This window comes from Lichtheimia ornata, assembly GCF_029851405.1.
Source record: "Lichtheimia ornata isolate CBS 291.66 chromosome Unknown scaffold00015, whole genome shotgun sequence".
Taxonomy (NCBI): Eukaryota; Fungi; Mucoromycota; class Mucoromycetes; order Mucorales; family Lichtheimiaceae; genus Lichtheimia; species Lichtheimia ornata.
This window is the reverse complement of record NW_026695335.1, coordinates 4,308-30,299: the sequence shown is the minus strand read 5'-3', so window position 1 is coordinate 30,299 and position 25,992 is coordinate 4,308. Positions and strand designations below refer to the sequence as shown.

General features: G+C 43.8%; 10 protein-coding genes across 10 annotated transcripts; 3 read left to right on the top strand and 7 right to left on the bottom strand.

Annotated features, from left to right (window-relative positions):
- Window positions 1-336: 336 nt before the first annotated feature.
- O0I10_004167 (uncharacterized protein) lies at window positions 337-1,500 on the bottom strand (the record flags this gene model as incomplete). Its single annotated transcript, XM_058484229.1, has 4 exons — window positions 337-440; window positions 499-1,054; window positions 1,125-1,182; window positions 1,253-1,500. The coding sequence occupies 4 exons, from the start codon at window positions 1,498-1,500 to the stop codon at window positions 337-339; spliced, it is 966 nt and encodes a 321-aa protein (XP_058344854.1).
- Window positions 1,501-1,699: 199 nt separating this feature from the next.
- On the bottom strand, window positions 1,700-2,874 carry O0I10_004166 (uncharacterized protein; the record flags this gene model as incomplete). Its single annotated transcript, XM_058484228.1, has 4 exons — window positions 1,700-1,797; window positions 1,858-2,434; window positions 2,501-2,558; window positions 2,624-2,874. 4 exons carry the CDS (start codon window positions 2,872-2,874, stop codon window positions 1,700-1,702), a joined length of 984 nt encoding a protein of 327 aa, XP_058344853.1.
- Window positions 2,875-3,364: 490 nt separating this feature from the next.
- On the bottom strand, window positions 3,365-4,309 carry O0I10_004165 (uncharacterized protein; the record flags this gene model as incomplete). Its single annotated transcript, XM_058484227.1, has 2 exons — window positions 3,365-3,803; window positions 3,864-4,309. 2 exons carry the CDS (start codon window positions 4,307-4,309, stop codon window positions 3,365-3,367), a joined length of 885 nt encoding a protein of 294 aa, XP_058344852.1.
- Window positions 4,310-4,936: 627 nt separating this feature from the next.
- Window positions 4,937-6,310, bottom strand: O0I10_004164 (uncharacterized protein; the record flags this gene model as incomplete). The annotated part of the gene is made up of 1 exon (XM_058484226.1): window positions 4,937-6,310. One exon carries the CDS (start codon window positions 6,308-6,310, stop codon window positions 4,937-4,939), a length of 1,374 nt encoding a protein of 457 aa, XP_058344851.1.
- A 771-nt stretch (window positions 6,311-7,081) lies between these two features.
- Window positions 7,082-7,613, top strand: O0I10_004163 (histone H2A.V; the record flags this gene model as incomplete). The annotated part of the gene is made up of 3 exons (XM_058484225.1): window positions 7,082-7,084; window positions 7,156-7,236; window positions 7,305-7,613. 3 exons carry the CDS (start codon window positions 7,082-7,084, stop codon window positions 7,611-7,613), a joined length of 393 nt encoding a protein of 130 aa, XP_058344850.1.
- A 363-nt stretch (window positions 7,614-7,976) lies between these two features.
- On the bottom strand, window positions 7,977-13,784 carry O0I10_004162 (uncharacterized protein; the record flags this gene model as incomplete). Its single annotated transcript, XM_058484224.1, has 8 exons — window positions 7,977-9,260; window positions 9,327-10,021; window positions 10,094-10,315; window positions 10,370-10,632; window positions 10,698-11,299; window positions 11,359-12,333; window positions 12,403-12,601; window positions 12,664-13,784. 8 exons carry the CDS (start codon window positions 13,782-13,784, stop codon window positions 7,977-7,979), a joined length of 5,361 nt encoding a protein of 1,786 aa, XP_058344849.1.
- Window positions 13,785-15,619: 1,835 nt separating this feature from the next.
- On the bottom strand, window positions 15,620-16,629 carry O0I10_004161 (uncharacterized protein; the record flags this gene model as incomplete). The annotated part of the gene is made up of 3 exons (XM_058484223.1): window positions 15,620-15,990; window positions 16,050-16,133; window positions 16,197-16,629. 3 exons carry the CDS (start codon window positions 16,627-16,629, stop codon window positions 15,620-15,622), a joined length of 888 nt encoding a protein of 295 aa, XP_058344848.1.
- Window positions 16,630-18,278: 1,649 nt separating this feature from the next.
- Window positions 18,279-19,234, bottom strand: O0I10_004160 (uncharacterized protein; the record flags this gene model as incomplete). Its single annotated transcript, XM_058484222.1, has 3 exons — window positions 18,279-18,646; window positions 18,710-18,793; window positions 18,859-19,234. The coding sequence occupies 3 exons, from the start codon at window positions 19,232-19,234 to the stop codon at window positions 18,279-18,281; spliced, it is 828 nt and encodes a 275-aa protein (XP_058344847.1).
- Window positions 19,235-20,969: 1,735 nt separating this feature from the next.
- O0I10_004159 (uncharacterized protein) lies at window positions 20,970-23,128 on the top strand (the record flags this gene model as incomplete). Its single annotated transcript, XM_058484221.1, has 12 exons — window positions 20,970-21,041; window positions 21,095-21,172; window positions 21,251-21,311; window positions 21,378-21,477; window positions 21,543-21,559; window positions 21,619-21,670; window positions 21,730-21,867; window positions 21,941-22,197; window positions 22,261-22,305; window positions 22,364-22,569; window positions 22,625-22,781; window positions 22,842-23,128. The coding sequence occupies 12 exons, from the start codon at window positions 20,970-20,972 to the stop codon at window positions 23,126-23,128; spliced, it is 1,470 nt and encodes a 489-aa protein (XP_058344846.1).
- A 2,321-nt stretch (window positions 23,129-25,449) lies between these two features.
- O0I10_004158 (uncharacterized protein) lies at window positions 25,450-25,677 on the top strand (the record flags this gene model as incomplete). Its single annotated transcript, XM_058484220.1, has 1 exon — window positions 25,450-25,677. One exon carries the CDS (start codon window positions 25,450-25,452, stop codon window positions 25,675-25,677), a length of 228 nt encoding a protein of 75 aa, XP_058344845.1.
- Window positions 25,678-25,992: the final 315 nt, after the last annotated feature.

Below are 25,992 nucleotides of genomic sequence, written 5' to 3'. Positions count from 1 at the left end.
AAATCAATTGAATCCAATCATTGTTTGAATAAGCATCAGTGATGGTGTCATCCTCATAGCAATTACGATCCTTCATTATGATTATCCTCGTCTCATTGTATACCAAACATCCCATTGTATACCAAACGTCTCATTGTATACCAAACACCCCATTGTACAGCAAAATAAATGACAACAAGAGCAAATGGCTCGATGTTACTACTCGACCTTCAAATTGCTTGAAAGACTTTGGGGCATTCAAAGAGGTGCATCTTTATTAGACATCACTATAAGATTGATGGCTACAAAGGATCATACGCAAGCTCATGCTATCATTGATTCGCTTGGCTTGGATGCTTAGGATCTACCGAATGCCTCGTCAAGCTGGCACTTGATCACGGCAAGAGTATGGGTATACTGAGGCACATCGATAGGGCTAGGAACAGTGATATAGCCGTGAACTTTTATACAAAAGGTGTGTGTGAGATGATAGCAACCATTTTAAATGCAAAGACTTACTTGCGCCAATCATGCGTACGGCAGCCGTTTTGACACCAGCTTCAGTCAACTTGCGTGCATAGTCCTCGCCTTCATCACGTAAAACATCTGCCTCGGCTGTCAAAACAAGTGCTGGAGGCAATCCACTTAATTCTTCGATGGATGCCAACAAGGGACATGACCACTTTTTATCGCCACCCGTTGCACCATCATAATAGGCATCACCAAAGAATTTCATGTCCTCACGAGTAAGCGTGTACTCGCCGTTGCCAAATGCTTGATACGAGTGGTAATGATCACGCACGTCAGCGGTTGCTGGGTAAATGGCGATTTGAGTCTTGATGACATTATCAGGCAAACCTCGTTGTTTTGCCATTAATGCAACTGCCACCGTCAAATTGCCACCAGCACTATCACCACACAAGGCCAGCTTGGTAGTATCCACATGAATGTCTTTGCCATTCGCAAGGACCCATTGCAATGTGGCATAGGCTTCCTCATGGATCACGGGAAACTTGACTTCAGGTGCCAACGAGTAATCAAGGAAAACAACGGCAACATGGTTTTTGATGCAAATCTGAAATAAGGTGGTAGCACACGATGTCGGTGGATGTTACACAAGACCCCATTCGTAAATGAATGCTTACATCTCGGATAATCTTGGCATGAGTAGACTTGGAACCCATTACAAAGCCGCCTCCATGACTTTTGCATAAGAGTTGGTTAATCATCGATCCCATACAATGATGGTTGAGAGCATGTTTGTGATACTCACTAAAAGATAACAACTGGGAGGATCTCATTTTCGGTACCAAGGGGGCGAAGCAAAGTCAAATTCAATGCTCTGCCCTCGAATTCCACTGTCTTATCTTGCTCAATGACTTGGGGAAGCTTCAAACCAGCTGATCGTTGGTTGGATACTTCACGAATCTTCTCGATAGGTATTTGACTAAGGGGAGGAAGAGCCTTGCGAGCTTCAATGGAAGCAGCGTATACAGGATGAATAGGAGTGTGGAATGTCATATCGTTAAATGATGTAAGTAGAAAAGAAACAGGAACACATTTAAAGTCTCGGCGGTGGGGTTCTATCCTGAAATAGTCAGGCCCGACCGCTCTCCCACAATATGAATGGCCGAGTATTTCGCTTCGTAATCAGTAATAGCATTCCTTCCCCAACCCACAATACGTGCATCGTTCACTATACATCAACTTTATTCACTCCCTAATCACGTCCAAATGCCTCATTCAGCTGAAAGGTAATCATTGCTAGAGTTTGCAAGTAGGGTGCTGTTTCGGTTGGATGCTGCATATATCCATGTGCTGTAATAAGAAAGCATGAGTGATATGGTTTCCATGGCAAATGGGATGATGATGACTTACTTGTACCATTGACCCTTATGGATGTAGTAGCAACACCTGCTTCCAATAGCTTGCGTGCATAGGCTTCACCTTCATCACGCAATGTATCGGCTTCACAAACAATCATCAGGCAAGGTGGAACTCCGCATAATTCTTCATGGCTGGCAACCAATGGAAATCGATACTTGTTGTCATTCACAGCAGACGGGTTTTGGATTCCAGAATACAAATCGTTGCAACGCTTCGTGTCGTAAAAGTTGAGGGCATATTCACCACGTGCACCAAAAAGACGATATGATTCAAACGATGACTCAATGGGTGGTGCTACGGATGGGTAAAGGAGGATTTGGGTTTTTATGGTGTCTGCAGGTACTTCAAGCCGATCTTTGGTAATGAGTGATACGGCAGCTGAAAGATTGCCGCCTGCACTATCGCCACCAATAGCCAACTTGCTGGGATCCACATTTAGTTCATCCGTTCCATGTTCCACCACCCAACGGACTACTGCATAGCATTCTTCTGCAGCAGTGGGAAAAATGGCTTCGGGTGCCATTGCATAATCAGGGAATACAATGGCAACACGGGCCTTGTTCGCGATCTAACCATCCCATGTACACGTGAATACTTGGTATTGGATACATGTACTATATAAAAATGTACTCACATCACGAATGAGCTTGCCATGGCTAACCTTATTGCCAAACACCCAACCGCCTCCATGCCTTTTAACATTTACATTCATCATCGTGTTAAAAAAAGAGCTTGTTTTCAATCAATGACAACTTACAAATAGACAAGAACAGGAAGCCTTTCGTTCTCTGTACCGATAGGGCGTACCAAGGTTACTTCCATTTTTCTACCAGCGATTTCAAGCACGCGATCTTCCGCTAATGCATCCGGCCAAGAGTCGGTGGGAAGTATGTTGTTGTTTCTATCACGAAAGGCTTGTATATTTAAAAGGTCATTGTCGGTAGGCGATATGTCGAAAGCACCACACATGGGTTCGTATGCTGGATGGAGCGTGACCTGACGCGGCATGCTGATGTTTTGATGTGAGAGTAAAAGGAGACACGAAATGCATTATCCACCACCAACAAGGTGCTCAATTTATGTTTGCATCATCATGTTGTGCTAGTGTCAACCAAACAAATGCGCGCTCACATGGGAATTTAGTTACATAAACAAGTCCTGATTTCGTAAGCTTTTGCATTACGGTTACACTTGTGCACTTTTTGGACTCCCACCTTGCTTTAAGAAGCATGAGAAGGGTAGTAGTAGAGTGGGTCTTTGGTATTCCAAAGTTCAAGATCCATGCAACTTTGATGGTGAGCTAGCAAATCAAATACGTTGTTTATCATGGCTGCTTCCCAACTCAATCAACATCCTATGACATGCGTAGTACCAAGCACTGCTAGTAATCTCCATGGCAACGGGATATGGTAACAACGTGCATCCCACAAGCGATTCTCAATCTTACCATTTTCCCGCTTACACAATACCATGACATGAACGTAATAGTAGTAGTAGTTTATTGGGTGGTAGAGAGAGCTGATTGGATATCACTAGTTGAAAGGTTTGCATGGTTGATTGCTTCCGTGTATACATCTTGCCATACACGATATTGTGCTGAGTACCGCTTGTCATCTTCATAATCATCCCATGGCTTATTGGATAAGATGTAGTGGATGTTTTTGACCTCTTGAAATTTCCACATGGTAGGATGGGCTACGGCCAAGGTCTTTAGCGCGTTATAAATGTAAGGGAGATGAATCCACCTATGCTCGAATATCTCGTTGAGAAAGTCTTGATCAGGAAATCGGTAGCTTGTCAAATCGGGGATGCGATAGAGATGTGAAATGATTTCTTGAAACTTTGACCTTGATGGTTTAAAGACAATTAGGCCACTATTAAAGTAATCAACACTCTTGCTGGTGGCATTGTTTGTATAGGCGCAATTGGCAGGGATCCTTGAAGTACAATTGAGCTTACATAGGACCAATCATCATCGCGCGGCATAAATTACATACCAGTCAGCAGGATACGTCTTTATCTTTTGTGGATTGCAAGTGCAGGCATGGCTTGCTGCAATATGATGTTCATCCGGTAACGCAATATCCATCATGAGCTCATCCATATTTTGTAATGGTAACATGTCCGCATCCAACAGCACTACACGTTCGTATTCTTCCAAATTCCATACGGCCAGCTTGGTCCACGTCTCCACAAATCGCTCAAAGACGTACCGAGTTTTACCCGGTGGGTGAATAGGATTGATAGGTTGGACACGACACCCGGCATCCTTTAGTAGTTGAACGGCTCGTTTTGTCACTGCCGATGTGTATAATACCACCAATGGATATAGGCTTTGAGTCATCCTCAACGCCTGTGCGAGGGCAATGGCGCCTTTTATATAGTTGTTGGTGCTTGTTAACACGACCACCCAAGCTGCTTTGGGAACTGTTTTGGAAACCATGGCTGTTTCTCGAATGTTGTATAGAAGAAAAGAAGGGAGAGAGAATAAAGCTGAAACAACAAAAGAGCTCTCAATGGTTAATAATGTGGCGACCGCATTACTGCTGATATGATGAAATAAATCCCGATGGTGCGAGCTGTTGTCATTTTTGACATTGCTTGCGCAACCCTTTTCTTTTCACTTGCCTTTCCCTCCCATGCCATTACAGATGCCGCGGAAGCAGGATGAATGCATTCCCAAAGCCAATGTTTTATGCATCCAAACCTCCCTTCATGTTCTTGCATTTCAAACCACATGTGCACTTGACGTGTGCTTTGCATCATGTAAAGTTACAAATAAACAGTGATTCTGGCTTTGTTTATCAATTTATCAGAGGTGATAACAGCTGTGTAACTGACGTAACCTAATGCTCGATTGCGCCATTTGCTCGCCATGATTACATCAACAATGACAATTACATGTGCTTTGTCTAATAGGATCAACAACTTTAATGTAAGGAGGAATTTTTTTACATGTGATGAGATTGGTGGTGTGGTGGTTGGGGGGGATAAAGAAGCATGAGCATGGGCGGAATAAAAGAACAAGGAAAGAAGGTACATGAAATGGTAAGAGAGTGCAGCTAGATATCTATTGCTGGGATGAAGAAGAAGAAGAAGAATGCGAGGTGATGGTAGTCGAGGAGGGGGAGGGGGAGGATGGAGATGATAAAGGTGATGAAGATGATTCCTTTGCAGCCATGTATACCTGGAACAACCGATCAGCATCATCTTCTCTATTCTTTCGATTATAGACCTTGATGAGAGCACGGTACATGGATTGCACTGGTTGCAGGTCGTATATTTTCCTCATCATATCCAACAATGCTTCAGCTCGCCAAGGATTCTGCTCTCGTAAAGCTTCGTGACGGAAGATGTAGTTGAAAGTGATCAGATTGGGCTTGATACCAGCACGTTCCATATCATAAAACAAACGACGAGCTCTGTCAAGCTGTGAATATTGACAATACCAGCGAATCATGCTGTTGTATACGGCGAGGGTGGGTTGCACATTGTAGGTGGGAAGCATTTGTCGATAAATCTGATTGATCTCATCCAGTTGACGTTGACGACCATAAGCATCGATAAGAGCGACGAATGTGTGTGCTGTGGGTTTCATACGAGGTTGTTTTGGCATAAGTTGTTGGCGTACATGGTGTGTGAGTGTATCAGGTGCAGTCGTATTGAGTGTCCAGAATGAAAAGGTCTTTTTGTTCTTCTTCTTGACCACCGCTTTCTTTTCAAAAGCATCACGAAAGACTCGCTCGACACCTTTGAGATCATCCAATTGGCCGTGTGCTTCAATCAACGTATCCACCGTAAACACATTGGGTTGAATACCAGCATGGCGCATATCCTTGAGAATACCAAATACTTGATCCGATCGACCGCTTGCAATGGCAGCACGCATGTAGAGGTTGTAAGTGTAAGCGGTGGGCAAGAGTGCTGATAGGGATGGACCATGAGCAGCATCCTCAGCGCAACGAGCTTGCATTTGATTCCAATAGCGAGTACAAGCTTCCCAATCCCCTGTGCGACCAAAGAACTCGAATAAATGGTTGTAGTCTCGAATATCCAATGGCACATTGTCCTTTTCCATCTCATTCAATACAAAGAGAAGTCGCTCCTTGACAGTCTCGATCTCTTCGGGGCCATAAGCTACCAGAGCCTTGAGTCGAAAAGATTGAAGCGCCAGTGCATGGTATCCTTTGGGAACCTTGACCTTGTCATTCAAAAGGGTATTGTACGTATTCCATACAGCCGCTTGATTCCTCTTACGCACAGCATCGCGAAACGATCGAGTGGCTTTGGCCACAGCGGGAGACTCAACAGGCCGTAATCGAAGTGAAGAAGCTGAATGTGTCATACGGAACGGAAGAGCCGTTGTTGCTGGTGTCAATCGAGGTTGCGTAGTAGCGATCCTGGCAGTAGCACGGAACAACATGGCGTGCCGACTGTTGAACATGTTGACAACAAAAGGGTCGATGAACGAGCGAGAAACAAATAAATTTTATCAAGACGACAAGGCCTGGATTTTTCACCCCTTCATCTTTGTCGCCCAACACTCGACAGCAGTCATTGACGTCACCTCATTGGTCTATACCTTTTGTGTCACTCCATGTTTCAACTTGCTCTTTGCTTTAATACTATTAGCTTTTCCTCTGTGATTATGATATGAGATGAATAAACAAGACGTTTGTAAAGGGCTCATAAGCTAATCTATATCAGTAACGATGATGATTGTGCATGTAATGAATATCAATGTCAGGTATTCCCTTTAGATTAAGCATAGTGCTGGACAAATAGACGATCAATATTAATGCAAGTGGGTCTATCGAGAACATCATCAAATGCAAATAACATACGTGTGAGCCGTTTGTGGACGAAACAGGCGTTGTTAGTTTCATTAATGTGGTCAGCCATACTACTCATCCTCATTTGAAAACGACAAGCTGACTTGCGTATTGACCAAGGCACAGCGTTACCATCATCGTTAATAAAAAAAAAAGGTATTTTATTGCTATGATCGTATGGAAAGAAGTAGTCATATAGACATACAAGGACTATACATGTTAAGGGTGGATCCATCTTTGATAGAGACTCTCACGCAGGTTTGTCACTTATCGCACGCATTGGACTTGTTCGATTAAAGATTTGAGGTCGCGCTGGTGGGAGACACACACACTGCTTTAATTCTTTTCTTTCTTCTTTTTTTTCCCTCTTTGTTTTTGTGACCATGGTGAGTCTTTGGTGCCATTGGCTTTCTCATTCTTCCACAACGAGCGACTAAAAAGTGAATATGTTGTTTAGGCAGACAAAGCACCTGATAATAGCGAGATAAAAAAGGACCGCGTACCCATCCTCTCACAATCAGCACGATCCGGTCTTCAGGTAAACAAGATTCGCATTAAGCTTTGGGTCCATGACGTGTCGTGTTGACTTTTGTATCCCTATTCTAGTTTCCTGTGGGTCGTATCCATCGTTATCTCAAGGGCAAAGGTCGTAACGGTGTTCGCGTTGGCGCCAAGGCTGCCGTGTATACCGCTGCCGTGCTTGAGTATCTTACAGCCGAAGTGCTTGAACTTGCCGGTAACGCCACCAAGGATCTCAAAGTGAAGCGTATCACCCCACGTCACTTGCAACTCGCTATTCGTGGTGATGAAGAATTGGATACCTTGATCAAGGCTACTATCGCGGGTGGCGGTGTGTTACCACATATCCACAAATCCTTGATTGGCAAAACGAACAAGATCGGCAAGAAAGTATAAAATGCGCGCGCGCGCGTTATTGTTGTTATCTCTCTCTCTCTCTCTCTGTCTCTATCTCTCTCTGTGCGTCTCTTTAAAAAAAAGTGGTCATGGCAACGACCTCCCCCACCCCCAACTCTCTCTTTGTAAATTGCTTCAGGTGGAAATATTCTTATAATCGTTGTGTGTCTTGAGCGAAAAGATAGTATTTAGCATTTTATATATATATATATACAAAAAGAAAGCAAATATCCATACAATATATAGGGTGTGAAAAGCATATACATAGGAAGGATGGGAAGGGGGAAAAGTGTAAAAGAAATGAAATGATAGGATGGGATGTAAATATAAAACACAAAATGAAAGGCATATGTAGTAGTAGTCTCATGATAATGATGTGGGTGATGGAAGCGATTGGATGTTGTTATCGTCTTCTTCCTCCTCCATACACAATAAGGAGGCACGACGTTCAAGGGTAGCGGCTTTGGTATGATCGACTTGAGTAACCCCCAATCCATTCCGATAGTAGTCTGCCAGACGATACAATGCTTTGCGGATATCTTGTTGCAACTCTTCTTCGAGCATGTCTTGAGCATCATCATTCAATTGTGTATGGAATTGCTCCAAGCGAGTATACCACTCAAACGCCTTGTCCATATCCTTTTCCACCACATGGCCATTGTCGTAGCATAGGGCTACCTCGTAAAAGACACGTGGATCACCTTCATTGGCATATCTCAAAAGAGTCGTTATTGCATCCTGTTGTTCCTCCTCCTCCTCAGTGCAAGTAGCGTGCCATTGGTGTAGTTTGTAACGAGCCATCATGATGTCGGGCACAGTACGCTCCTTATCACTGGGTGCATATTCAAAAGCAGCTTGGAAGCATGCATAGGCACGCGCACGCATCCCTGGTAGCTGATGTAACACACGCGCCATGGCAAGCTCTGCCATCCATGGTTGTTGTTCATTGTTGTTGGCTGCCACTTGGTACCATCTCAGTGCTTGTTGTAAATCAGGAACAATATGATGGATACCATGCTCGTGAAAAGTCCCCACAAACATAGCAGCATCACAATCACCTAAACTTGCAGCTTGATGGAATAACATGTACGCTTGTTCAAAATCCTGTTCTTTGGTAATAGCACCTGTGCCCAGATAGTATAATTTGCCAAGTTCACGAAGAGCATCGCGTGATCCGAGTTGTGCAGCATGATCAAGCCATTCCTCGTCGTTCAACAATGTACCAAGTAGCAACATGGCATCACGATCATTTTGCTGAGCAGCGAATTGTAGATGGTGCAGTGCTCTATCTTGATCCGATTCCAATAAAACAACGCCGTCGTGATCTTTGATGCCGTCAAGATAATACAAGCCAAGATGATAATGTGCACGAGCATGATTCGCCATACGACAGGCCATCTCAAACCAGCGATGTGCCTCCATATCATAGGATCGATCACTTTCGGGAGGAGGCGATACAAGACCTTGTGCATAGATACTTCCAATGCGATAGAGCGCTTCGGCGTCACCTGTCACTTTGACGGATTTGAGATACCAATCGAGTGCTTGTTGGTAGTCCTGCTTGGTTCCCAGCCCATATTCGTGACATTGCCCGAGAGAATGATAAGCCTCTACACATCCTTCGTTCTTTGCGCAATCCAAAAGTTCCTGTAAATGAAAAAGTTAACATGTATGCTTCCTCTTTCACCATATGCAACCCATGTACATTCATACCTTATAAGCAGCTTGTGGATCAGGTTCGATACCCGATATACCATCTCCCAACAAATAACGAGCACGCATCACTCTGGCAAGTGGATGATTTTGCTCTGCTGCCCTTTCATAATACTTGTGGGCTGTTGTATATTCCTGCTGCTCATGCCATATCTGGGCCAAAAGAAACATGGCCTCGACGTGATCTGCTAATGCCGCCTTTTCCAAATAGTGTTTGGCCAATTCTGTCTTCTCATCATGTTGCTGCTGTATCATCATCAACCTTTGCTCTTGGTCCTCTGACGCTGGTGGTTGTTGTTGTTGTTCTTGTAATGTCATTCCATTCGTCTTGAGCAGTGCAGCTTCAGCGAGATAAATACGACCCAAGTAAAAGTGTGATTCAATATCACCAGCGTGTGCTGCTCCCGCCAAGAGCTCAATGGCGTCCATATATTGCTGTGTCATGCATTCCTTATTCTCTTGTGGCATATGCTCCAATAATAATCGTGCTTGACATCGCATGGAAGATGGATCTCCTTGCTGAGTACCATTTTGCCAACAATGAAGTGCCATTGTCTTGTCGCCTTTTTCGTACGCCATTTCACCCAGTGCCCAATGACTCTGACCATAACCTTGCGTAGCTGCATCTTGAAATAGCATGGTTGCTTTCTCCTCATCGATCGTTATGCTGTGCAACCCACGCCAATAAGCCATGCCTACATTGTTTACATATATGCGTGTAAACATTTACAAAGAACTATACCTCATCTGTGCTTCCCATGTATTACCTAATTGATATTGCCCTGCGGGATGTCCTCTTTCAGCTGCACGTTGGAGCAAATCCATAGCATGTCCTTGATCCCCTGGCACACCTGGACCACCTTGACTGTGAATAAGGCCAAGTTGTACCAATGCTTCGACATTGTCATCCTCTTCCACGGCTTTTTGGTACCACTCGATAGCTTGCACAAGGTCAATCGATGTCCCAATGCCATATTGGAAACAATACGCTATATTTGGTGAATTAGAACATTTATATTCAATCCTTGCAATGTCATACATACCAAGCCAATAAAAAGCAGGTGTAAATGGATCGCCATTGTCCTCCGTGATAGCAAGATGGGATAACATCTTAAAGGCATCCTCCTTGGTTTCGCCAAAGGGCATGTCGTCATAATCCACAATGTATCGGCTCATCATCCACTTTGCTGTCTTGCTCGTTGTGGTTGACTTTAGTCGATGGTCGTTGGCGGTGAGTTTATAGTGTGTGTAAGCTTCATGGATACGGTTGAGCTCATTATATAATTGAGCAGCAGCAAAGGAAGCACTATAATAAGAATGAAATGAGAAACAAAGAACGTATGTACTAAGAACAAAAAGGGGTTTCCTTACAATGGATCCTTCAGCTTGGCTGAACGTTGATAAAGTTCGAGTGCCCTTTCCTGATCTTGGATGGTTCCATGACCGTGCTCATAACAATTGCCCAAAAGGAGTGTGGCGGCGGGATCATCTTGAGCTGCTGCTCTTGAAAATAATGCAAATGCTCGCTCGTAGTCTCGTGCGACACCAATGCCAGCATGATAGAGCTTACCAAGCTCACGTTGTGCTGTTGCATGATCCATCGAAGCTGCTTTTGTGTAATAATGCACTGCCCGACTACGTTGCTGGTCTCGATCACGTTTTCCTTTCAATGTAAGGGTGGGTGCCGCTGCCAAGGAGAGCAAAATATCCCCAAGTCGTTCCATAGCATTCACATTGCCCATATCAGCCGCCTTTTCAAAGTATTGCATTGCTTTGTTCAGGTTGTCCTTTTTGATGTCCACGCTCTCGTCCTCTTGAAGAGTCATTGTTGTTGTTGTCGCCATGGTGTAATAGTGGTAACCAAGTGTAACGAGTGCATCTTGATGGCCATGACTAGCAGCCTTTTTGTACCAAGCCAATGCTTTTGAACGATCACATTCGACACCCATCCCCTTGGCATACATGCGAGCCAACTAAAGGATGCTCTCGTGAGAACTTTTTCCCTCTTTGTTTAGAAAAAGATAATATTTACCTGATATTCCGAATCGAGTACACTTGTTTTTGCTGCAATGGAGTAATGTTCAAACGCGGCTGCATAATTGATCTCGCATACATCGGGGATTCCTTCAAGATAGCATGTGGCTAACCAATAATGGGCATGGCCATCTTGTTCGGTATGGGCTGTCAGCTCTGTCAGGATATTGTAGGCGCGTTGTCTGTCAATGGTAACACCACCCCAGCCATGCAGGTGATATCTTGCAACCATGAGTCTAGCACGTCGTGTTGGCCAGTGATAGTCGTACGAAGACGCCCCTAATTGTGCTTCATCACATGTTGCTTCTTCTTCTTCTTCAATGTCATCCTCCTCCTCTTTGTTGGCTGCCAAAGTAAACCAATGATAGGCTTCTGATAATCGTCCCATACGTAATAAAAGATCTGCCATAGCATGTTGTGCCTTGGCTTGGCAAGGTGAATCCTCCTTTTGAGCTGCTTTTTGATAATATTCAAGAGCTGTCTTTCTATTGACGGGTACACCACGACCTTGCTCATAGCATTGTCCCACAAGAATATATGCATATAAATCATGCCGTTGTGCTGCTCGATAAAACCATTGGAATGCCAACTTGTCGGATTTCTTGTGATGTACACGGGAGCCTGCTACTGCTGCTGTTGTTGTCGTATCTTTCAATCCAGTGAGCACCCATCCTTCTCGATACATGAAACCAAGGAATCGTTGAGCGGGTGTATAGCCTGCCTTTGCCGATTGTTGAATCAATTGATCAGCGAGGGCCAAGTTGCATTTGAGACCAAGGCTGCCTTTTCGATAGCCAAGAGCAAGTTGAAAGAGAGCACCCGGATGACCTTGTTCAGCAGCAGCTTTGAAACAATGCACTGTCTTTTCCCAATCTTGCTTCACCGTCGCCATCGCTGTTGCAGATGTTTGATAGCGTCGATGTTGTCCACTTTTGTAAAGCAATCCAAGTCGAAAGAGAGCACGAGGATCACCCTTTTTATATGTTGTTGTTAGTGAATAGGTCATCAAACAAGGTGTTCCCCCCCCCTCTTCCTTTTATACCTTTTGTTCAGCTCGCTCCAACCATATCAAAGCACGATCATACTCGTCATCCTCCAAATGCAAGATACCCAGGGCTGTTTTTGAATGAACAAATCCTTGCTTGGCACTCTCTTCCAGATAGCTCTTAGCCTTGATCCTATCGATAGTATCCACCTCCAATCCCATTGCATAATGAATGGCCACGATGAACTGTGCCTGCCTACAACGGATATCCATCATCATAAGTATATGGCATTTCTCTTTTTTCACCCTCACACTTACGCATTGCCATTGTCTGCACTCTTGAGAAACCAATGAAAGGCTTTTTGATTGTCATGTTCCTGAGTCATCAATATCCCCAAATGCAATTGAGCAAGGGCCACAGTGGGACGAACGGTCTTGTCTGTTGTGGTGGTGGGATCCAATTGAGCAGCTGTGCTAAACCATTGACGAGCCATTGTTGTATCCACAGGCTGGATGATACGATCATCCTGTTTGGTCACAACACCGCGTAAATAACATATAGCAAGAGGGAAGAAGGCTTGCCAGCATCCACCATGAGCAAGTGCTTTGAGGTGATTGAATCCATGAGAAGGATCTTGATTGTACTCCACGTGATAACGTGCCACCCATACTTGTGCTGCTCGCCTCGTATCTTCATCATCGACTTGCTGGCTCCATTGTAACGCTGCATTGTAGGCTGCATAGACTGGGTCCTTTTGATCACGTTGTTGTTGTTGTTGTTGTTGTTGTTGCTCGTAAGCTGATGCAAAAGCTCTGTCCAGAATGAGTTGGGTTTCATGGGGCGCATTGACCAGTTGATTCAGAATGGACTTTGTGGTGATGGGTGTTGTTGTTGCTTTTTCATTGACATGGGAAGAAGGAGCCAATGACGATGAGGTTGACGATGCATTGGAACATGTGGTTGTGGCTGCTGTCACCTGAGCAACAATGGAAGCTGTGTTGGTGGGTTTATCATCAAGGCAAAAATGCGAAAGTTCAGTGGCGGTAGTGATGTTGGATGAGATATGAGAAAATAAAACGCTGCTTTGTTGCCATCCCGATGAATAGCCGCTATCGAGTACATGTTGGTTGTTATAGCTTCTTGTGGTTGATTTGGTCGCTTGCTTCAAGTTCGTGTCATTATAATGGGAGTGCGTCGTCGGATCTAATGCCCCGTGCCTGGTTGTACAACGTGACAAGGTTGACTCAGTCTCTTCCTCCTTCTTCTTGCTGGAGATGATGGGTCGTTGTTGTTGTTGTTGTTGGGATTGACGATAAAGGTGTAATTTGCTACTTGTTCTACTGCCACTGCTACTACTACCATCACCCATCATCATACGTGATGAGCGTTGTGACCGTAGACTCGACTCGTAGTTGAGCTTGCTTTGGTTGACACCCATCAGATACGAGGGAGGATGTGAATGTAATATACAGTGTTAAAGAGAGAGGTGGAGGCGATGTGTTATATAAAAGAGTAAGTGAGAGTGAGAGTGAGAGTGAGAAAGAGGGAAAAAGAATGAATGAACAAGAAAGGGTTAAATCCTTGCACTTGTCTTTTTAAGACCGGCGACCGCTTTTTACTACTTGCTGTAGTATGTGCATGTGTATATGTATTTGTAAACAATCGAGCCATTGCTCCTCTCCCCTTCCGATGCCATCAACATGACATGCAGATCAATTACCATACAACACGACGACACTCACAAATGACAGGACTCACCCATATATCCCTATCCTTGGAACAATCATCATGGTTCATCTCAACATCACGCACACGCAATATGACAACGATTGTATTTCTTAATACATCATCCGCAACAGCACAACGTACACCCAAAGCAACCAATGTGCTCGTGATACAGTGTTTGGGTTTGTTCACTTGTGTCACTTGCAGGAGACTAAACAGAACATCTCGGCTCGTGCTCCGTGTTCCGATCAACATCACCCCTCCAAGCTTTGTGTACAGTTGCATATGTAGATATCACCGCCTTTCTGGTACCCGCCATTACAAGTAACGCCTATCGATATATACACCGTTCTTTGTCAAACGTCATCCAAAAGTCCCAGCGGTGCTGTTTTATTGTATTGTATATCAAATGCTTGTGCTACATGTCATTTCTTTCCTTTTAGCTGCACATTTTTGTTGGGGATCAAATAATGGTGCTATGATGACAAACATAGCCAAGGATAATAAACAACATCATCCAATCTAGGCACGCCTTGACATTACATACATAGCTACCAAGCTGAATAGGATAGGATCTTCCCGGTGAGCTATACACGAGTCCTGTGACACGCACGCGCGTTTTTGTGCACCTTGGTCGCACACACACAGACAACGTGATCTCCCAACTGTTGTCTAACACGCACGGATGGGTACACCCGCTTCATATAGACAAATACAGAAGAACCAAACTCACTCATCTTTGGCTTTAATGTGGCAAACAATACAATGAGGATGGCTTGACCCATTACGTTCTCTTTAACAACCATCAATCACTTTATTATGTGCAAGGATCACCTTAACGGCAGCATGAAGGGGGGGGAAGAAAGCACGTAGTAGACAACATTTGGGTGCATCTCGTGAAGTGGGAAAGAGGATGAATGATGGGTGAAGCTGATTTATCGAAAACCTCTACCATTGATGCACTTTGGTGGTGTCAATTGATGGATCGTATCATACGATTTGCTTTGATGGTTTTTTGACATAGGTCCAAAGGTCATATGTACGATATAACAATAATGCATGTGAGATCGGCCTATCATAAGACTATGCATTGCATGCAAACATCACCATCCTTTTTGTTTGGATGGAGCATTTTACAACTTGCAAAAGGCCGTGTGCTCGGCCCGAAATTCCGTTTACTATTGTATTTGCATAAAAGGATGTTGCTGCACATTGCTCCAAGCGGTGTAATTCTGCACTCTTGTCCCTGAATGCGGTATTCCAAGCGGTTGTTTCATCCCTTGGCTGATCTGATCCACCCGCTAAAAGAGCGAGACAAGGCGAATCATTAAGCTCATGGTTGTTTCAGAATCGTGTACAGATTATTAGCCATCGGCACACAACCGCGCGCACGCACACATTCTTTGATCTTTTCAAGGATGTCCAAAACACTGAAACACATATCATCAACGGCATAAACGCATACAATCCCATGTTTCATTTGGCGTATTCATCACTTTTATGCACACTTTTTCAAAAAAGCCAAGAGCTGTAAATTTATTACTAGACTCATTTGCTAACGCTGAATTCGATATCCTTGTAATACGTTGAAGTATCGGTGGATGATGCATACTCCTTGCTTCCACCACCGAAAAAGGTGCTGAACATGAGACTGCTAACACCAAGTTGGTCTGTGGTTCTGTACTTGATATTGGAGGCATCAATGAGAAGCGAGTCGTCTTGCCACACCTTGAGTTCGCCATTAGAGTCACTAGCATCATTCATTTTGACGTAGATTTCCATCTTTGTCCACTCGTTGGTTTTGAATTTGATAGCACCTCGTGAGAAGCTGATGCCAAAGCCATCAATACAGGTAACATTATTTTTGTTTGAATCGCAAATTTCGTTGTCAGGGATATAAGCATAGGCCTCGCCTTCTCCTATAGATGATGGTGGCAGTGGTTAGACTTTGGTAGTGTTTGGAAACGACTACACATACCTTCTTCACGCCACATGAGTCGGAGCGAAAAGCAATTACTACCATCCGCCTTATCACCACCAGAGCATTTTTCATCCTCGCCACCTAAATTGATAATTAGCATACTTTTGAAAAGATCGATGAAGATGATGGACTTTATATACATACCTCCAAAGATGCCAGGCAATTTACCACCTTGAACCCAATCAAAGCCATCATCAAAGGCGACTTGATAACTTAACAAGGCACTGTCAAAAGATGCTGATTCGCCAAAGGGATAAGCATTAAACTCGCAACCACCGATCGCACCATCATCCTTGGCAGCATAAGATCCAGCCTTGTACTGCACCTCCATTACGCCCGAATCATCGGTGGTATTACTGCTGCTGCTGCTTCCACCCACAGGATCTTTTGTAAATGATACGTCTTCCTTGCCATAAAAGTTGTGATTCATCACGCCCCAATTTTCTGACATGAATTGGGCGATGTCTCCTCCTTTGGTGGCGTTCATGGGTGCACTCCAAGTTTGCGTGAGACCCAACTCTTTGGCACGCGATGAAGGTGGTTGTTGTTGTGCGGCCAGCACACAACTAAGCATCATGGTTGCTACTGTACATACATTTAAGAGCATCGTGTATCTCCTGCTGAAAAGTGGGAAAGATGAATTCAGGGGGAACAAAAGCCAAAGCGCGTTTCCTTATATATATTTTCACTTACCTCTGTGCGGACTTGGGCCTGTGTAATTAACCTTCTTGGTACATCCAAGAATCCAGATCGGTCTTGTTCTCACCGTTATTTTTCTAGAATACAAACAAGTAATAGTGCTGCCTGATTGTTGAGAACGATGACGACGTCAAATGGCGCCTATTCCTTTGATGACGATCATGGCTGGCTGATAAGAAGCTTCTAGGATACCATCATCATTTCGCTCTTTGAATAACATCATTGTCTGGATCAAAGCCTTCCATCACAGATTCACCACCCTATCATCAAAACCACTCCATGGTATACGTATTGGTTGCCATGACGACCAACATGTAGGCTGTGCAACGCGTCTGTACGACGACAAACATCATCATTAGATCTCAAGTCAGCGCTTTGGCCAAGTTGTTGAGCAACCACCATTGCCAATAGCATATGGAAGCACTGTCATCTTAGGAAGCCATCCACGTATAAAATAGCTATCAACATCACCCTTACATACACACCAAAAGATGCGACACGACAACATGAATGGCGGGGTTCAGCCCTTTACTTTTTAAGCATTGTTATTGTACATCATCCTACGATCATAAACATGCAAATGACAATAATGAGTATCCATGACACAATGCCTGCTACAGGCACACTACCATCCTAAAGAAACTAATTTGATACAACGTGGTGTGCGTTTCTCTTATGTCGTTTGCAAAGGACTAGAATGCACGTCGCGACTCGTATACTTTGGGTTCCGATCTCCACCCTTTCCAAGGTTTGTATACAGCTGTGTTTGCCCATACATGAGTCACCGCTTCTTGGTATGCGTATTACGAGTAGCACGTGCGATATCGTTGTGATTGCTCACACAAGCCCAGCCTTGTACGCATTTCACTAAGGGGTAGCTATACATTAGAAAGGCTCGTTTGCCTGCTGATCTGGATGATCCATATCATTTACATTCACTAGATAAGGAATTTGTTTAGCTTAATACTGGCGTGGTGGTCTCGACTAGCAGAATTTTCTAGTTGCAAGGATTAGCTTCCATGACACGACTTGTGACACCCCTTGTCGATGATTAAACGAAACCCTCCATGCTCATTGGTATGTGTAGCTCGTATTACAACCCTGGATCCAACGTTTCCACCATCGTAACACTGCTAGTACAATGACAACTTTCAACTTGTGATAATACATGTGGCCTTCTTTTATTGATATCCAAATGGGTAAACTCCTTCTAATTATTATCGTTCCTGAATGCGGTATTGGAAGCGGTTGTTTCAGTATCATCTTCATCATTACATGATTGAACCAAAATATATAAAGGTGAGACATTGCGAATAACAGGCTTGATATTGAATTGGTGGTTTCAGAATCGTGCACAGATCGATGTACAGCTGCCCAAATGCATCTCACACCATGATGTGTGATCAACGGCATAATGCATGTTTCACTCGGCATATCCTTAACTCCCCTATGTACTTTTTTTTTGTCGATCCAAAAGAAAAAAAAATGTACAAACGATGAAAACAGGGCGATAGAATCATAAATTTACTAGCCAACGCTCATTTCGATATCTTTGAAATAGGCCGATGTGTCGACTGCAGATGCATACGCTAGACCAGCACCACCAAAAAAGGTGCTAAACATTAGGCTGGTGGCTCCAATCTTGTTGGATGTCCTATATTTGATATTGGAGGCATTGATGACAAGTGCCCCATCTTGCCATACTTTGAGTTCGCCATTGGATGCATTGGCATCATTCATTTTGACGTAGACTGACAGCTTTGTCCACGTGTTGGTTTTGAATTTGATCGCCCCACGCGAGATGCTAACGCCGTATCCACCTTCACACGTAACGTTTTTCTTGCCTGAATCACAAAGGCCGTTTTCAGGAATATAAGCATAGGCCTCACCATTTCCTTTATGACATGGATCATTGTTAATCTTGTTTTCAATGGCATCAAAATAGAAAAACGACATACCATTTGAACGCCACATGAGCCGCATCGAGAAGCAATTGGTGCCGTCAGCCAAATTACCACCAGAACAACGAGCAGCCGCATCACCTTAAGACCATCATTATTAGCATCCATGTGTGTGTATATGTGACAACTAGTAGAGTACTACGTACCTCCAAAGATACCAGGCAATTTACCACCTTCAACCCATTCAAATCCTTCAGCAAATGCAACTTGGTAACTCACCATAGCACTTTCATAGGATGCTGAACGGCCAAAGGGATAGACGTTGAACTCGCAACCACTTGTACCACCAACGCCCATAGCACCATAGGCACCCTCCTTGTATTTGACTTGAAGTACACTCGTGTTGTTGTCTCCGCTTATAGGATCGTTTGTAAATGATACGTCCTGATGACCATAAAAGTTGGCATTTGGGACATGCCAATTTTTGGCCAAGTAATGTGCTGCATTGCCTCCTTTGGGCCCATTCATGGGGGCTGTCCAAGATTGCTGTGCGGTGACCAATGCACCACAACCCACCACCATGGTGGTTATTAATGTCGTCAATACATGCGAAACCATGTTGATGATCGTAAAAGTATTACTACTACTATATTGAAAGTATAATGATAATGGATGATGAAAGCTCGGTTGGGGCCCCACGTGGATGTCAATTTTTATACTCACGAGTTTCATTCATGCGTTTCAAGATGTCTCATTATGGATGGGTGACAAATGGGGTATACTGCATACTGCGCTGTGTATTACGAAATGCGGAAATTTGTAGTGGGCGGGATCCAAGCTCACGTAATCGCCGATTTGGCCATATGCCTAGGCAAAAATTATTATACATTTGACAGCTTGAACCTGAAACATTTTAATGCAACAGTGATGGACGCTTATTGTGCGATCCAAAATCAAAACAAGAATGTATGGCTCATCATACAACGCAATTGGAACTATGTATACATAATTTGGGCATAAAACAAAGGTCATAGAAGGAGAAGGGTACTACGGCTCTTGCATGGATTCTCGTCCTGTGTTCATAGCGAAGTTCAATTCGCATTCTTCAAATGCCTTCGCTATAGCGTCTTCGTTCTCAACACTTGTGATCTTGTGTGCTCAGCCTGTAATACTGAACAACTTGTTGTTGCTTCAATAACAGCTCTCCTAAGAAAGTAAATAGACATGATCTTTGTTTCGCCTAATGATACCCGATACCAACCTGCAGATGAGCTATTAGGTCAAATCTCCATCAGTCATAGACCTCGTTAAAGCTTATTGGCACGTTTGCACTTCGACGCTCTTTCACCACTAGCTTTTATTTTTGTGTTCGTTGGTGATACGAAGAGCCTCAACGGACTTTTGAGCATGTACCTATGCCACCTACAAAGGAGTCTCGATTTCTCATCAGTCTAGGCATCCTTTCGACATGTACTTAAGTGGTGGTTATACCTACCCCAAAAGGTTCAACAAGGAACACAGTGTAAAGCAGTGAAGTGAGCTACATAGATGAATGCATGAGCACCCTCATATTTGAATCACATAAAGACCATCCTTGAGACTTACCAAAGGCCATTGATGATGATGTGCGTACAACAAGAAAGGAAGGCGTATGATAGTGTTGGTGACCACAGCCTTGTTTATAGGTGAGTGGGCGTGGGAAGTGTTGTCATGATGGATCAAACTGATAAAGTGGTCAAGCATCTTGGAGTACTGATCCGAGGTAGTGGAAAATCAGCACTGATAAATTCACCTGCCTCTTGAACGGCGATTTTTGTAGATAAATAAGCATGTTCACCCCCTCTTTGTCCTGTAGACCTTGTTTACTCCAGACATTGATTGATCATGGCGTCATGGTTATATTTGCATTGTTCATAGTTTTGATCGAAAAGGTAGGAAAGAATCTCATTACAATAGCCAGTATTTGATTCATTATGGGTAACTAGCTACTACCACGTATCCCAGCTATGGAAGTATGTTTGGTTGCCAAGGGTCCTTGCAAGGTGTTGAATTCAAAATCACGTGACGCTTCCATTCATGTCCATTGTTTGTTTGCATGATTGTAAATGGCTTTTTTGAATGTCAATGCTACACAAGACAGGGCCATAGATGTCGTACAAGCAAGAGAACAAGAGAGAGAGCTTGCGAAAAAGCATTGAGCGGAGACAAAACACGCACTTGTTGGCCGCTAGCTGGATTCGTTTGGTCCCGTTACTATTCCTACTTGTCTTTCCCCTTTCCACCCCATTTTTGCTTCCCGGCGTCTTTCCCTACTCCAATGTCCATTGTTCAAACCTTTGACCACCATTGCAACCTTGACGACGGCAAAGTCATCAACGATCCGATCCATGTAAGAGGAATGCCGCAACAAGGCGAGTCGACAGTGCTAATGGAACCAAACAGGGCCATATTCGCCTGGATCAATACACGATAGACGTCATGGATACTGTGCAATTCCAACGACTTCGAGATCTCAAGCAGGTATAATACAACGAGACGAAGAGAAACAATGGGAGGGTGTATCCATATGCATGTATCTAATGGGTTGGGTGAATATAGCTTGGTTCAGCCTATTTTGTATTTCCTGGTGGCAGCCACAATCGTTTCGAGCATTCTATTGGTAAGAGCTTCAGTAACTTGGTGATTCCATGGATACGTATACCAATCTCCTTTTTTTACTGTGTAGGTGTATCGCATTTGGCAGGCACATTGATTGAACGCTTTCAAAAAGACCAACCCGAACTCGAGATTACCAATGATGAAGTCAAATGTGTCAAATTGGCTGGGTAAGTTTAGTTGTTGGCAATAGACTACGTACGTTCGTTGAATCTAATCAGGATGTCCATTGTAGTCTTTGCCATGATTTGGGTAACTATGCTTGTATATGCGTGGGAAAACTAACATTAGCTGACATGGATGGTCATTAGGCCACGGACCTTTCAGCCATGTGTTCGATAGTGAAGTAATGCCTCGAGCAAGGTACGTATGCAGAGATGCAAGCACCTTACAAGATCCTTAATATCATTTTCTTCTTGTAGACCTGGATATCAATGGTCGCATGAACAAGCATCTGAAATGATGCTCGAGTACCTCGTTGACGACAACAATATTGACATTGAACGGGACCATCTCAACTTGATCAAGGATCTAATTGCTGGTGCACCTCGCTCACAAAGGTACATGTCATGGCATGGTCATTTGATGATTCATTTGTTTGCTTATCATTCCTGTTGTGCTGCTCTTTTATAGCCAATTCCAGGAACGACGATTTTTGTTTGATATCGTTGCCAACAAGAGGAACAGCGTGGATGTGGACAAGTTTGATTACATTGAGCGTGACACCCACAATATTGGTCTACGAAGCTCATACGATGCCAAGCGCTTGCTCATGTTCAGTCGCGTCGTTAACAACGAGATCTGCTATCATCACAAAGAGGTCTACAACATTTATGAGATGTTCCATACACGATATAGTCTTTTCAAACGCATTTATACCCACCGTGTTGGTAAGCATCCCCCTCGTATCATATATGTCTACTATACACCTAGCTAATCTTGATATTGAATAGGCAAAGCAGTGGAGCTGATGATTACAGATGCTCTTTTGCATGCAGGTAAAGCAAGTTTGTGAGGGGTTACGCATGCTGGGATCTTAATCGTCTCATTTATTAGACTCGTATCTCAAAATTTCTTCCGCTGTGGATCGGCCTGAGGATTACTTATATTTGACGGATGACATTTTGCGCATGATTGAGCGTTCCAAGGAACCTGAACTTGAGACATCAAGGAGTATCATGAAACGGTTGCGTACTCGAGATCTCTACAAGTTTGTCGACGAGTTTTTGATCCCACCCGAGATTCAAGGCCATCTCACAAAGGTAAAAGATCGGATGATGGGGATGGAAAAGGGTACATGCTAATACATAGCTTTAGGACAAGGTGAATGTCCAAGAAATCATGGGCTACCAATCGACAAATGACAACCTGCAAGAAGATGAAATAGTGGTTGCATGGGGAAAGGTCAACTATGCAATGAAGGATAGGAACCCTGTGGATTCGATTCGATTCTTTTCCAAATTCAATGATAATGGTAAGGCAATAGAAGCATGATATGGGTAATAAGCACAAGACTAATCGCATTCTTTTATAGAATCCTTCACGATCCCCAAGCAACAAGTCTCATTCATGATCCCAAGTCAATTTGAAGAGGTTGTTATCCGTGTATTTACGCGTAATCCACAAAAGACACCTGCCATCCAGAAAGCATTCAGGAAGCTGTTGAAGCAAATTGTCCCATCCGATGCATTGCCAGAGCCCAGCGCTGCACTGACCCTGCCTAATGATTACGCCGATATTATGCGAGTTAAACGCGCACGATCAAGTAGTTTTAGTCGATCTGATAACAATGGTCCCAACAAACGTTCATCTCTCGCATAAAAAGTTTAAGATAATAAATTGTGTACTACTACTAGATTAAATATCGCTTGTTTCTGGGAAAGTCCAACACTAATTAGAGTGGATGATGATGCTCACATTCATACATTGGGATTGGTACATAACTCACCTCTCGAAACTCAATGGAGGATCACCCTTTCTCTTAAGCTCAACCCCTCTCTCGTTATCTATCATCAGAATACGTGTTATGTACGTATGCATGTATTCATGGTCCTTACAAGGCCGATAACAGAACCGTTTTTATTTCATCAAAAGCTCTCATATTAATCTACTACAAACAACCAAGAAGGGAATAAGCTACACCAAATTCCAAGTGGGTAATAACCCATCCTTTCTTCTAGCTGATCCTCGTCTCTATAGATAAAACCAGCCACCATCAATAAACCGGGTACGTGTTGGGAGGATGTTGTTCATCAAAACCACAGAGGGATGCAAATAGGCCGAATCACCATCCTTTGTGAAAGCACTGCACACGATTCAAGCAAATCCAGGTCGACCCAAGGACATCGCTTTCGTAGTTGCCCAGACTCATACTTGCTCTCGTTCATCCTCTTCTCTAAAGGAAGAAGGACCCCTCATCTTTCCAATCCTCAAAGAGTAACCACCAGCATATTGTGAAAGCGGCCTGTCTTGTGCACTGATGATGTCAAACGACCCAAAAGGTACAGGTTTGGGAGTCGAACCCAAAGAGATGATGATGATGCCCAAAGTTGGATTGCCTGACCAAAGAAACCTATTCAATTCGTTATTACCATGCATATACAATAAACACCTCTTTCATCTTCTTTGTTCACTGTACTTGCCTTTTTCATATACACAAAGTACCTTGTTGCTGGCTACTTGGGAAACCAAAGACCACGATGTAGTGTAGGCGAGTCGAGTCAAAAGCCAAATGAGCCAACGTCTTTGCGATCGAATCTCGTGGTCTATACAAGCTAACATTTCAATGGAGCAAGTTCTACTACAACATTGGCGCTGAATGTACCTGTTGGCACCAAGCATGGAGCGGCATAGCAACGAAGAAAAAAGAGCTGTGATGATTCACCTTGACTACAACCACCCGTACTACATAGCACATACAGCACTTGCGCACACGCGCATCCTCCCACTCAATCAAGATCCCCACATGCATGATCATTATACCATTGCACAATCAAAGGCTTGTCATATTTGAATTACCTTTCCATCCTTTATTAAAGAGTTCATTTCAAGTTATCATCTTTGCGTGATCAATTATGGGAGAAGAAAGTTTTTAAAAGTAAAGTTTATTGGATATCAAGTTATAAGACTATTTAATGCCATGCTTAGCCCATCATAATGATGGTTTCCAGATGTGACCACGAGGAGGTGATGACAATCCACATCCGTAGTTTTACGTCTTCCCGGACGGGCCCTTTTAACGTCTATCGCGGACGGCTAGTTATACGTCATTTGAGCTACGACGGCAGCATTTATAGAAAATGTGCGAAAAGGCGTTTACGTCTGACGACGGCAAACATTTTACGAATGTGCAAACGGGAGTTTACGTCTTACCAAGACGGGCCCTTTTAACGTCTATCGCGGACGGCTAGTTGTACGTCATTTAAGCTACGACGGCCATTTTAACGTAAATGTGCAAACGTGATAGTAACGTACCATCAAGACGGCTTCGGGCGTGAAGCAGACGCAGTAGTTAACGTACTACCGAAACGGGTCTTTTTTAACGTGTTATGGACGTACCTAACAACACGGGCATGTTTACGTAGGCCAAGACGGGCAGTTTACGTCTTACCAAGACGGGCCCTTTTAACGTCTATCGCGGACGGCTAGTTATACGTCATTTAAGCTACGACGGCAACGTTTATGTCGATGCAAGACATCTCGATCAGCAAAGCCAAAGGAGAAAGAGGTGCGCAACCTGGGGGTTGAAGTGCTGCGGAAAAAATAGTTTTCGTTTATAGCCTTTGCCATGCTGAGACTGAAAATGGAAAAGTCACAGCGGCCATTGTATGTCTTCTTTATGGCGTGTTAGCTGAAGAGGTTATGGTAAAAGACACGCATGCACAAAGACACACTTCTTGTACCTTGGATCATTGCTATATGGGGAAGGTGCTAATGCGTGCACGGATCACCAGCTGCAAGCAGTGGTGGAGTTTTAGCGGATATTGATCGGAGACCCTCGAACATGATCCCCTTTGTGCAAGGTTTTGACTTGTAGCATAGCCATCATTGCAGCAAAGTATATCGGTCATTCATGTGTAATGGGTAAAAAGCTTTAATAATTGACACAAACTCTCGCTCTTATGTATCTATAGCTACCGTATATGAATTGGCAGGTTGGTTTCCATGGCGGCGTTTCTTCTTCACAGCACCCACTCAACGCCGACTCCTCCAGAGTACTCACTGATGCCGTTTCCATCGCAACAACAACAGCGTCAACGGTGAAACGAAACAACCGTGGAGCGCATCAAACAAGGACTGGTGACCCATGTGGCTACCTCATTGACCAAGAGAGTAACCACGATCCACCCATGGCAGAAGCAACACAATAGGTATGTCCAAACACGACTTCCGGCTTTTATGGTAACAAGGCATCGTTCATCCATTTTCACAAGATCCAAGGCAAAAGGGAATGGTGTATTTGATATAAGGCGTATCTCACTTTGAACCTGTTACGTTGGATGATCCCATGACAATGATCACAAAAAGTGCGTTTATATGGATGATACGGGTAGCAATGGATCGGCAAAGGCAATCATTGAGCACGCAAATATTGATGACATGACACAATTCACCAAGGATCCTGGACAACGATGGATGATGGTGGTATCAAACAAGATAAAGGCGATAAGGTTATTTTACAAGGA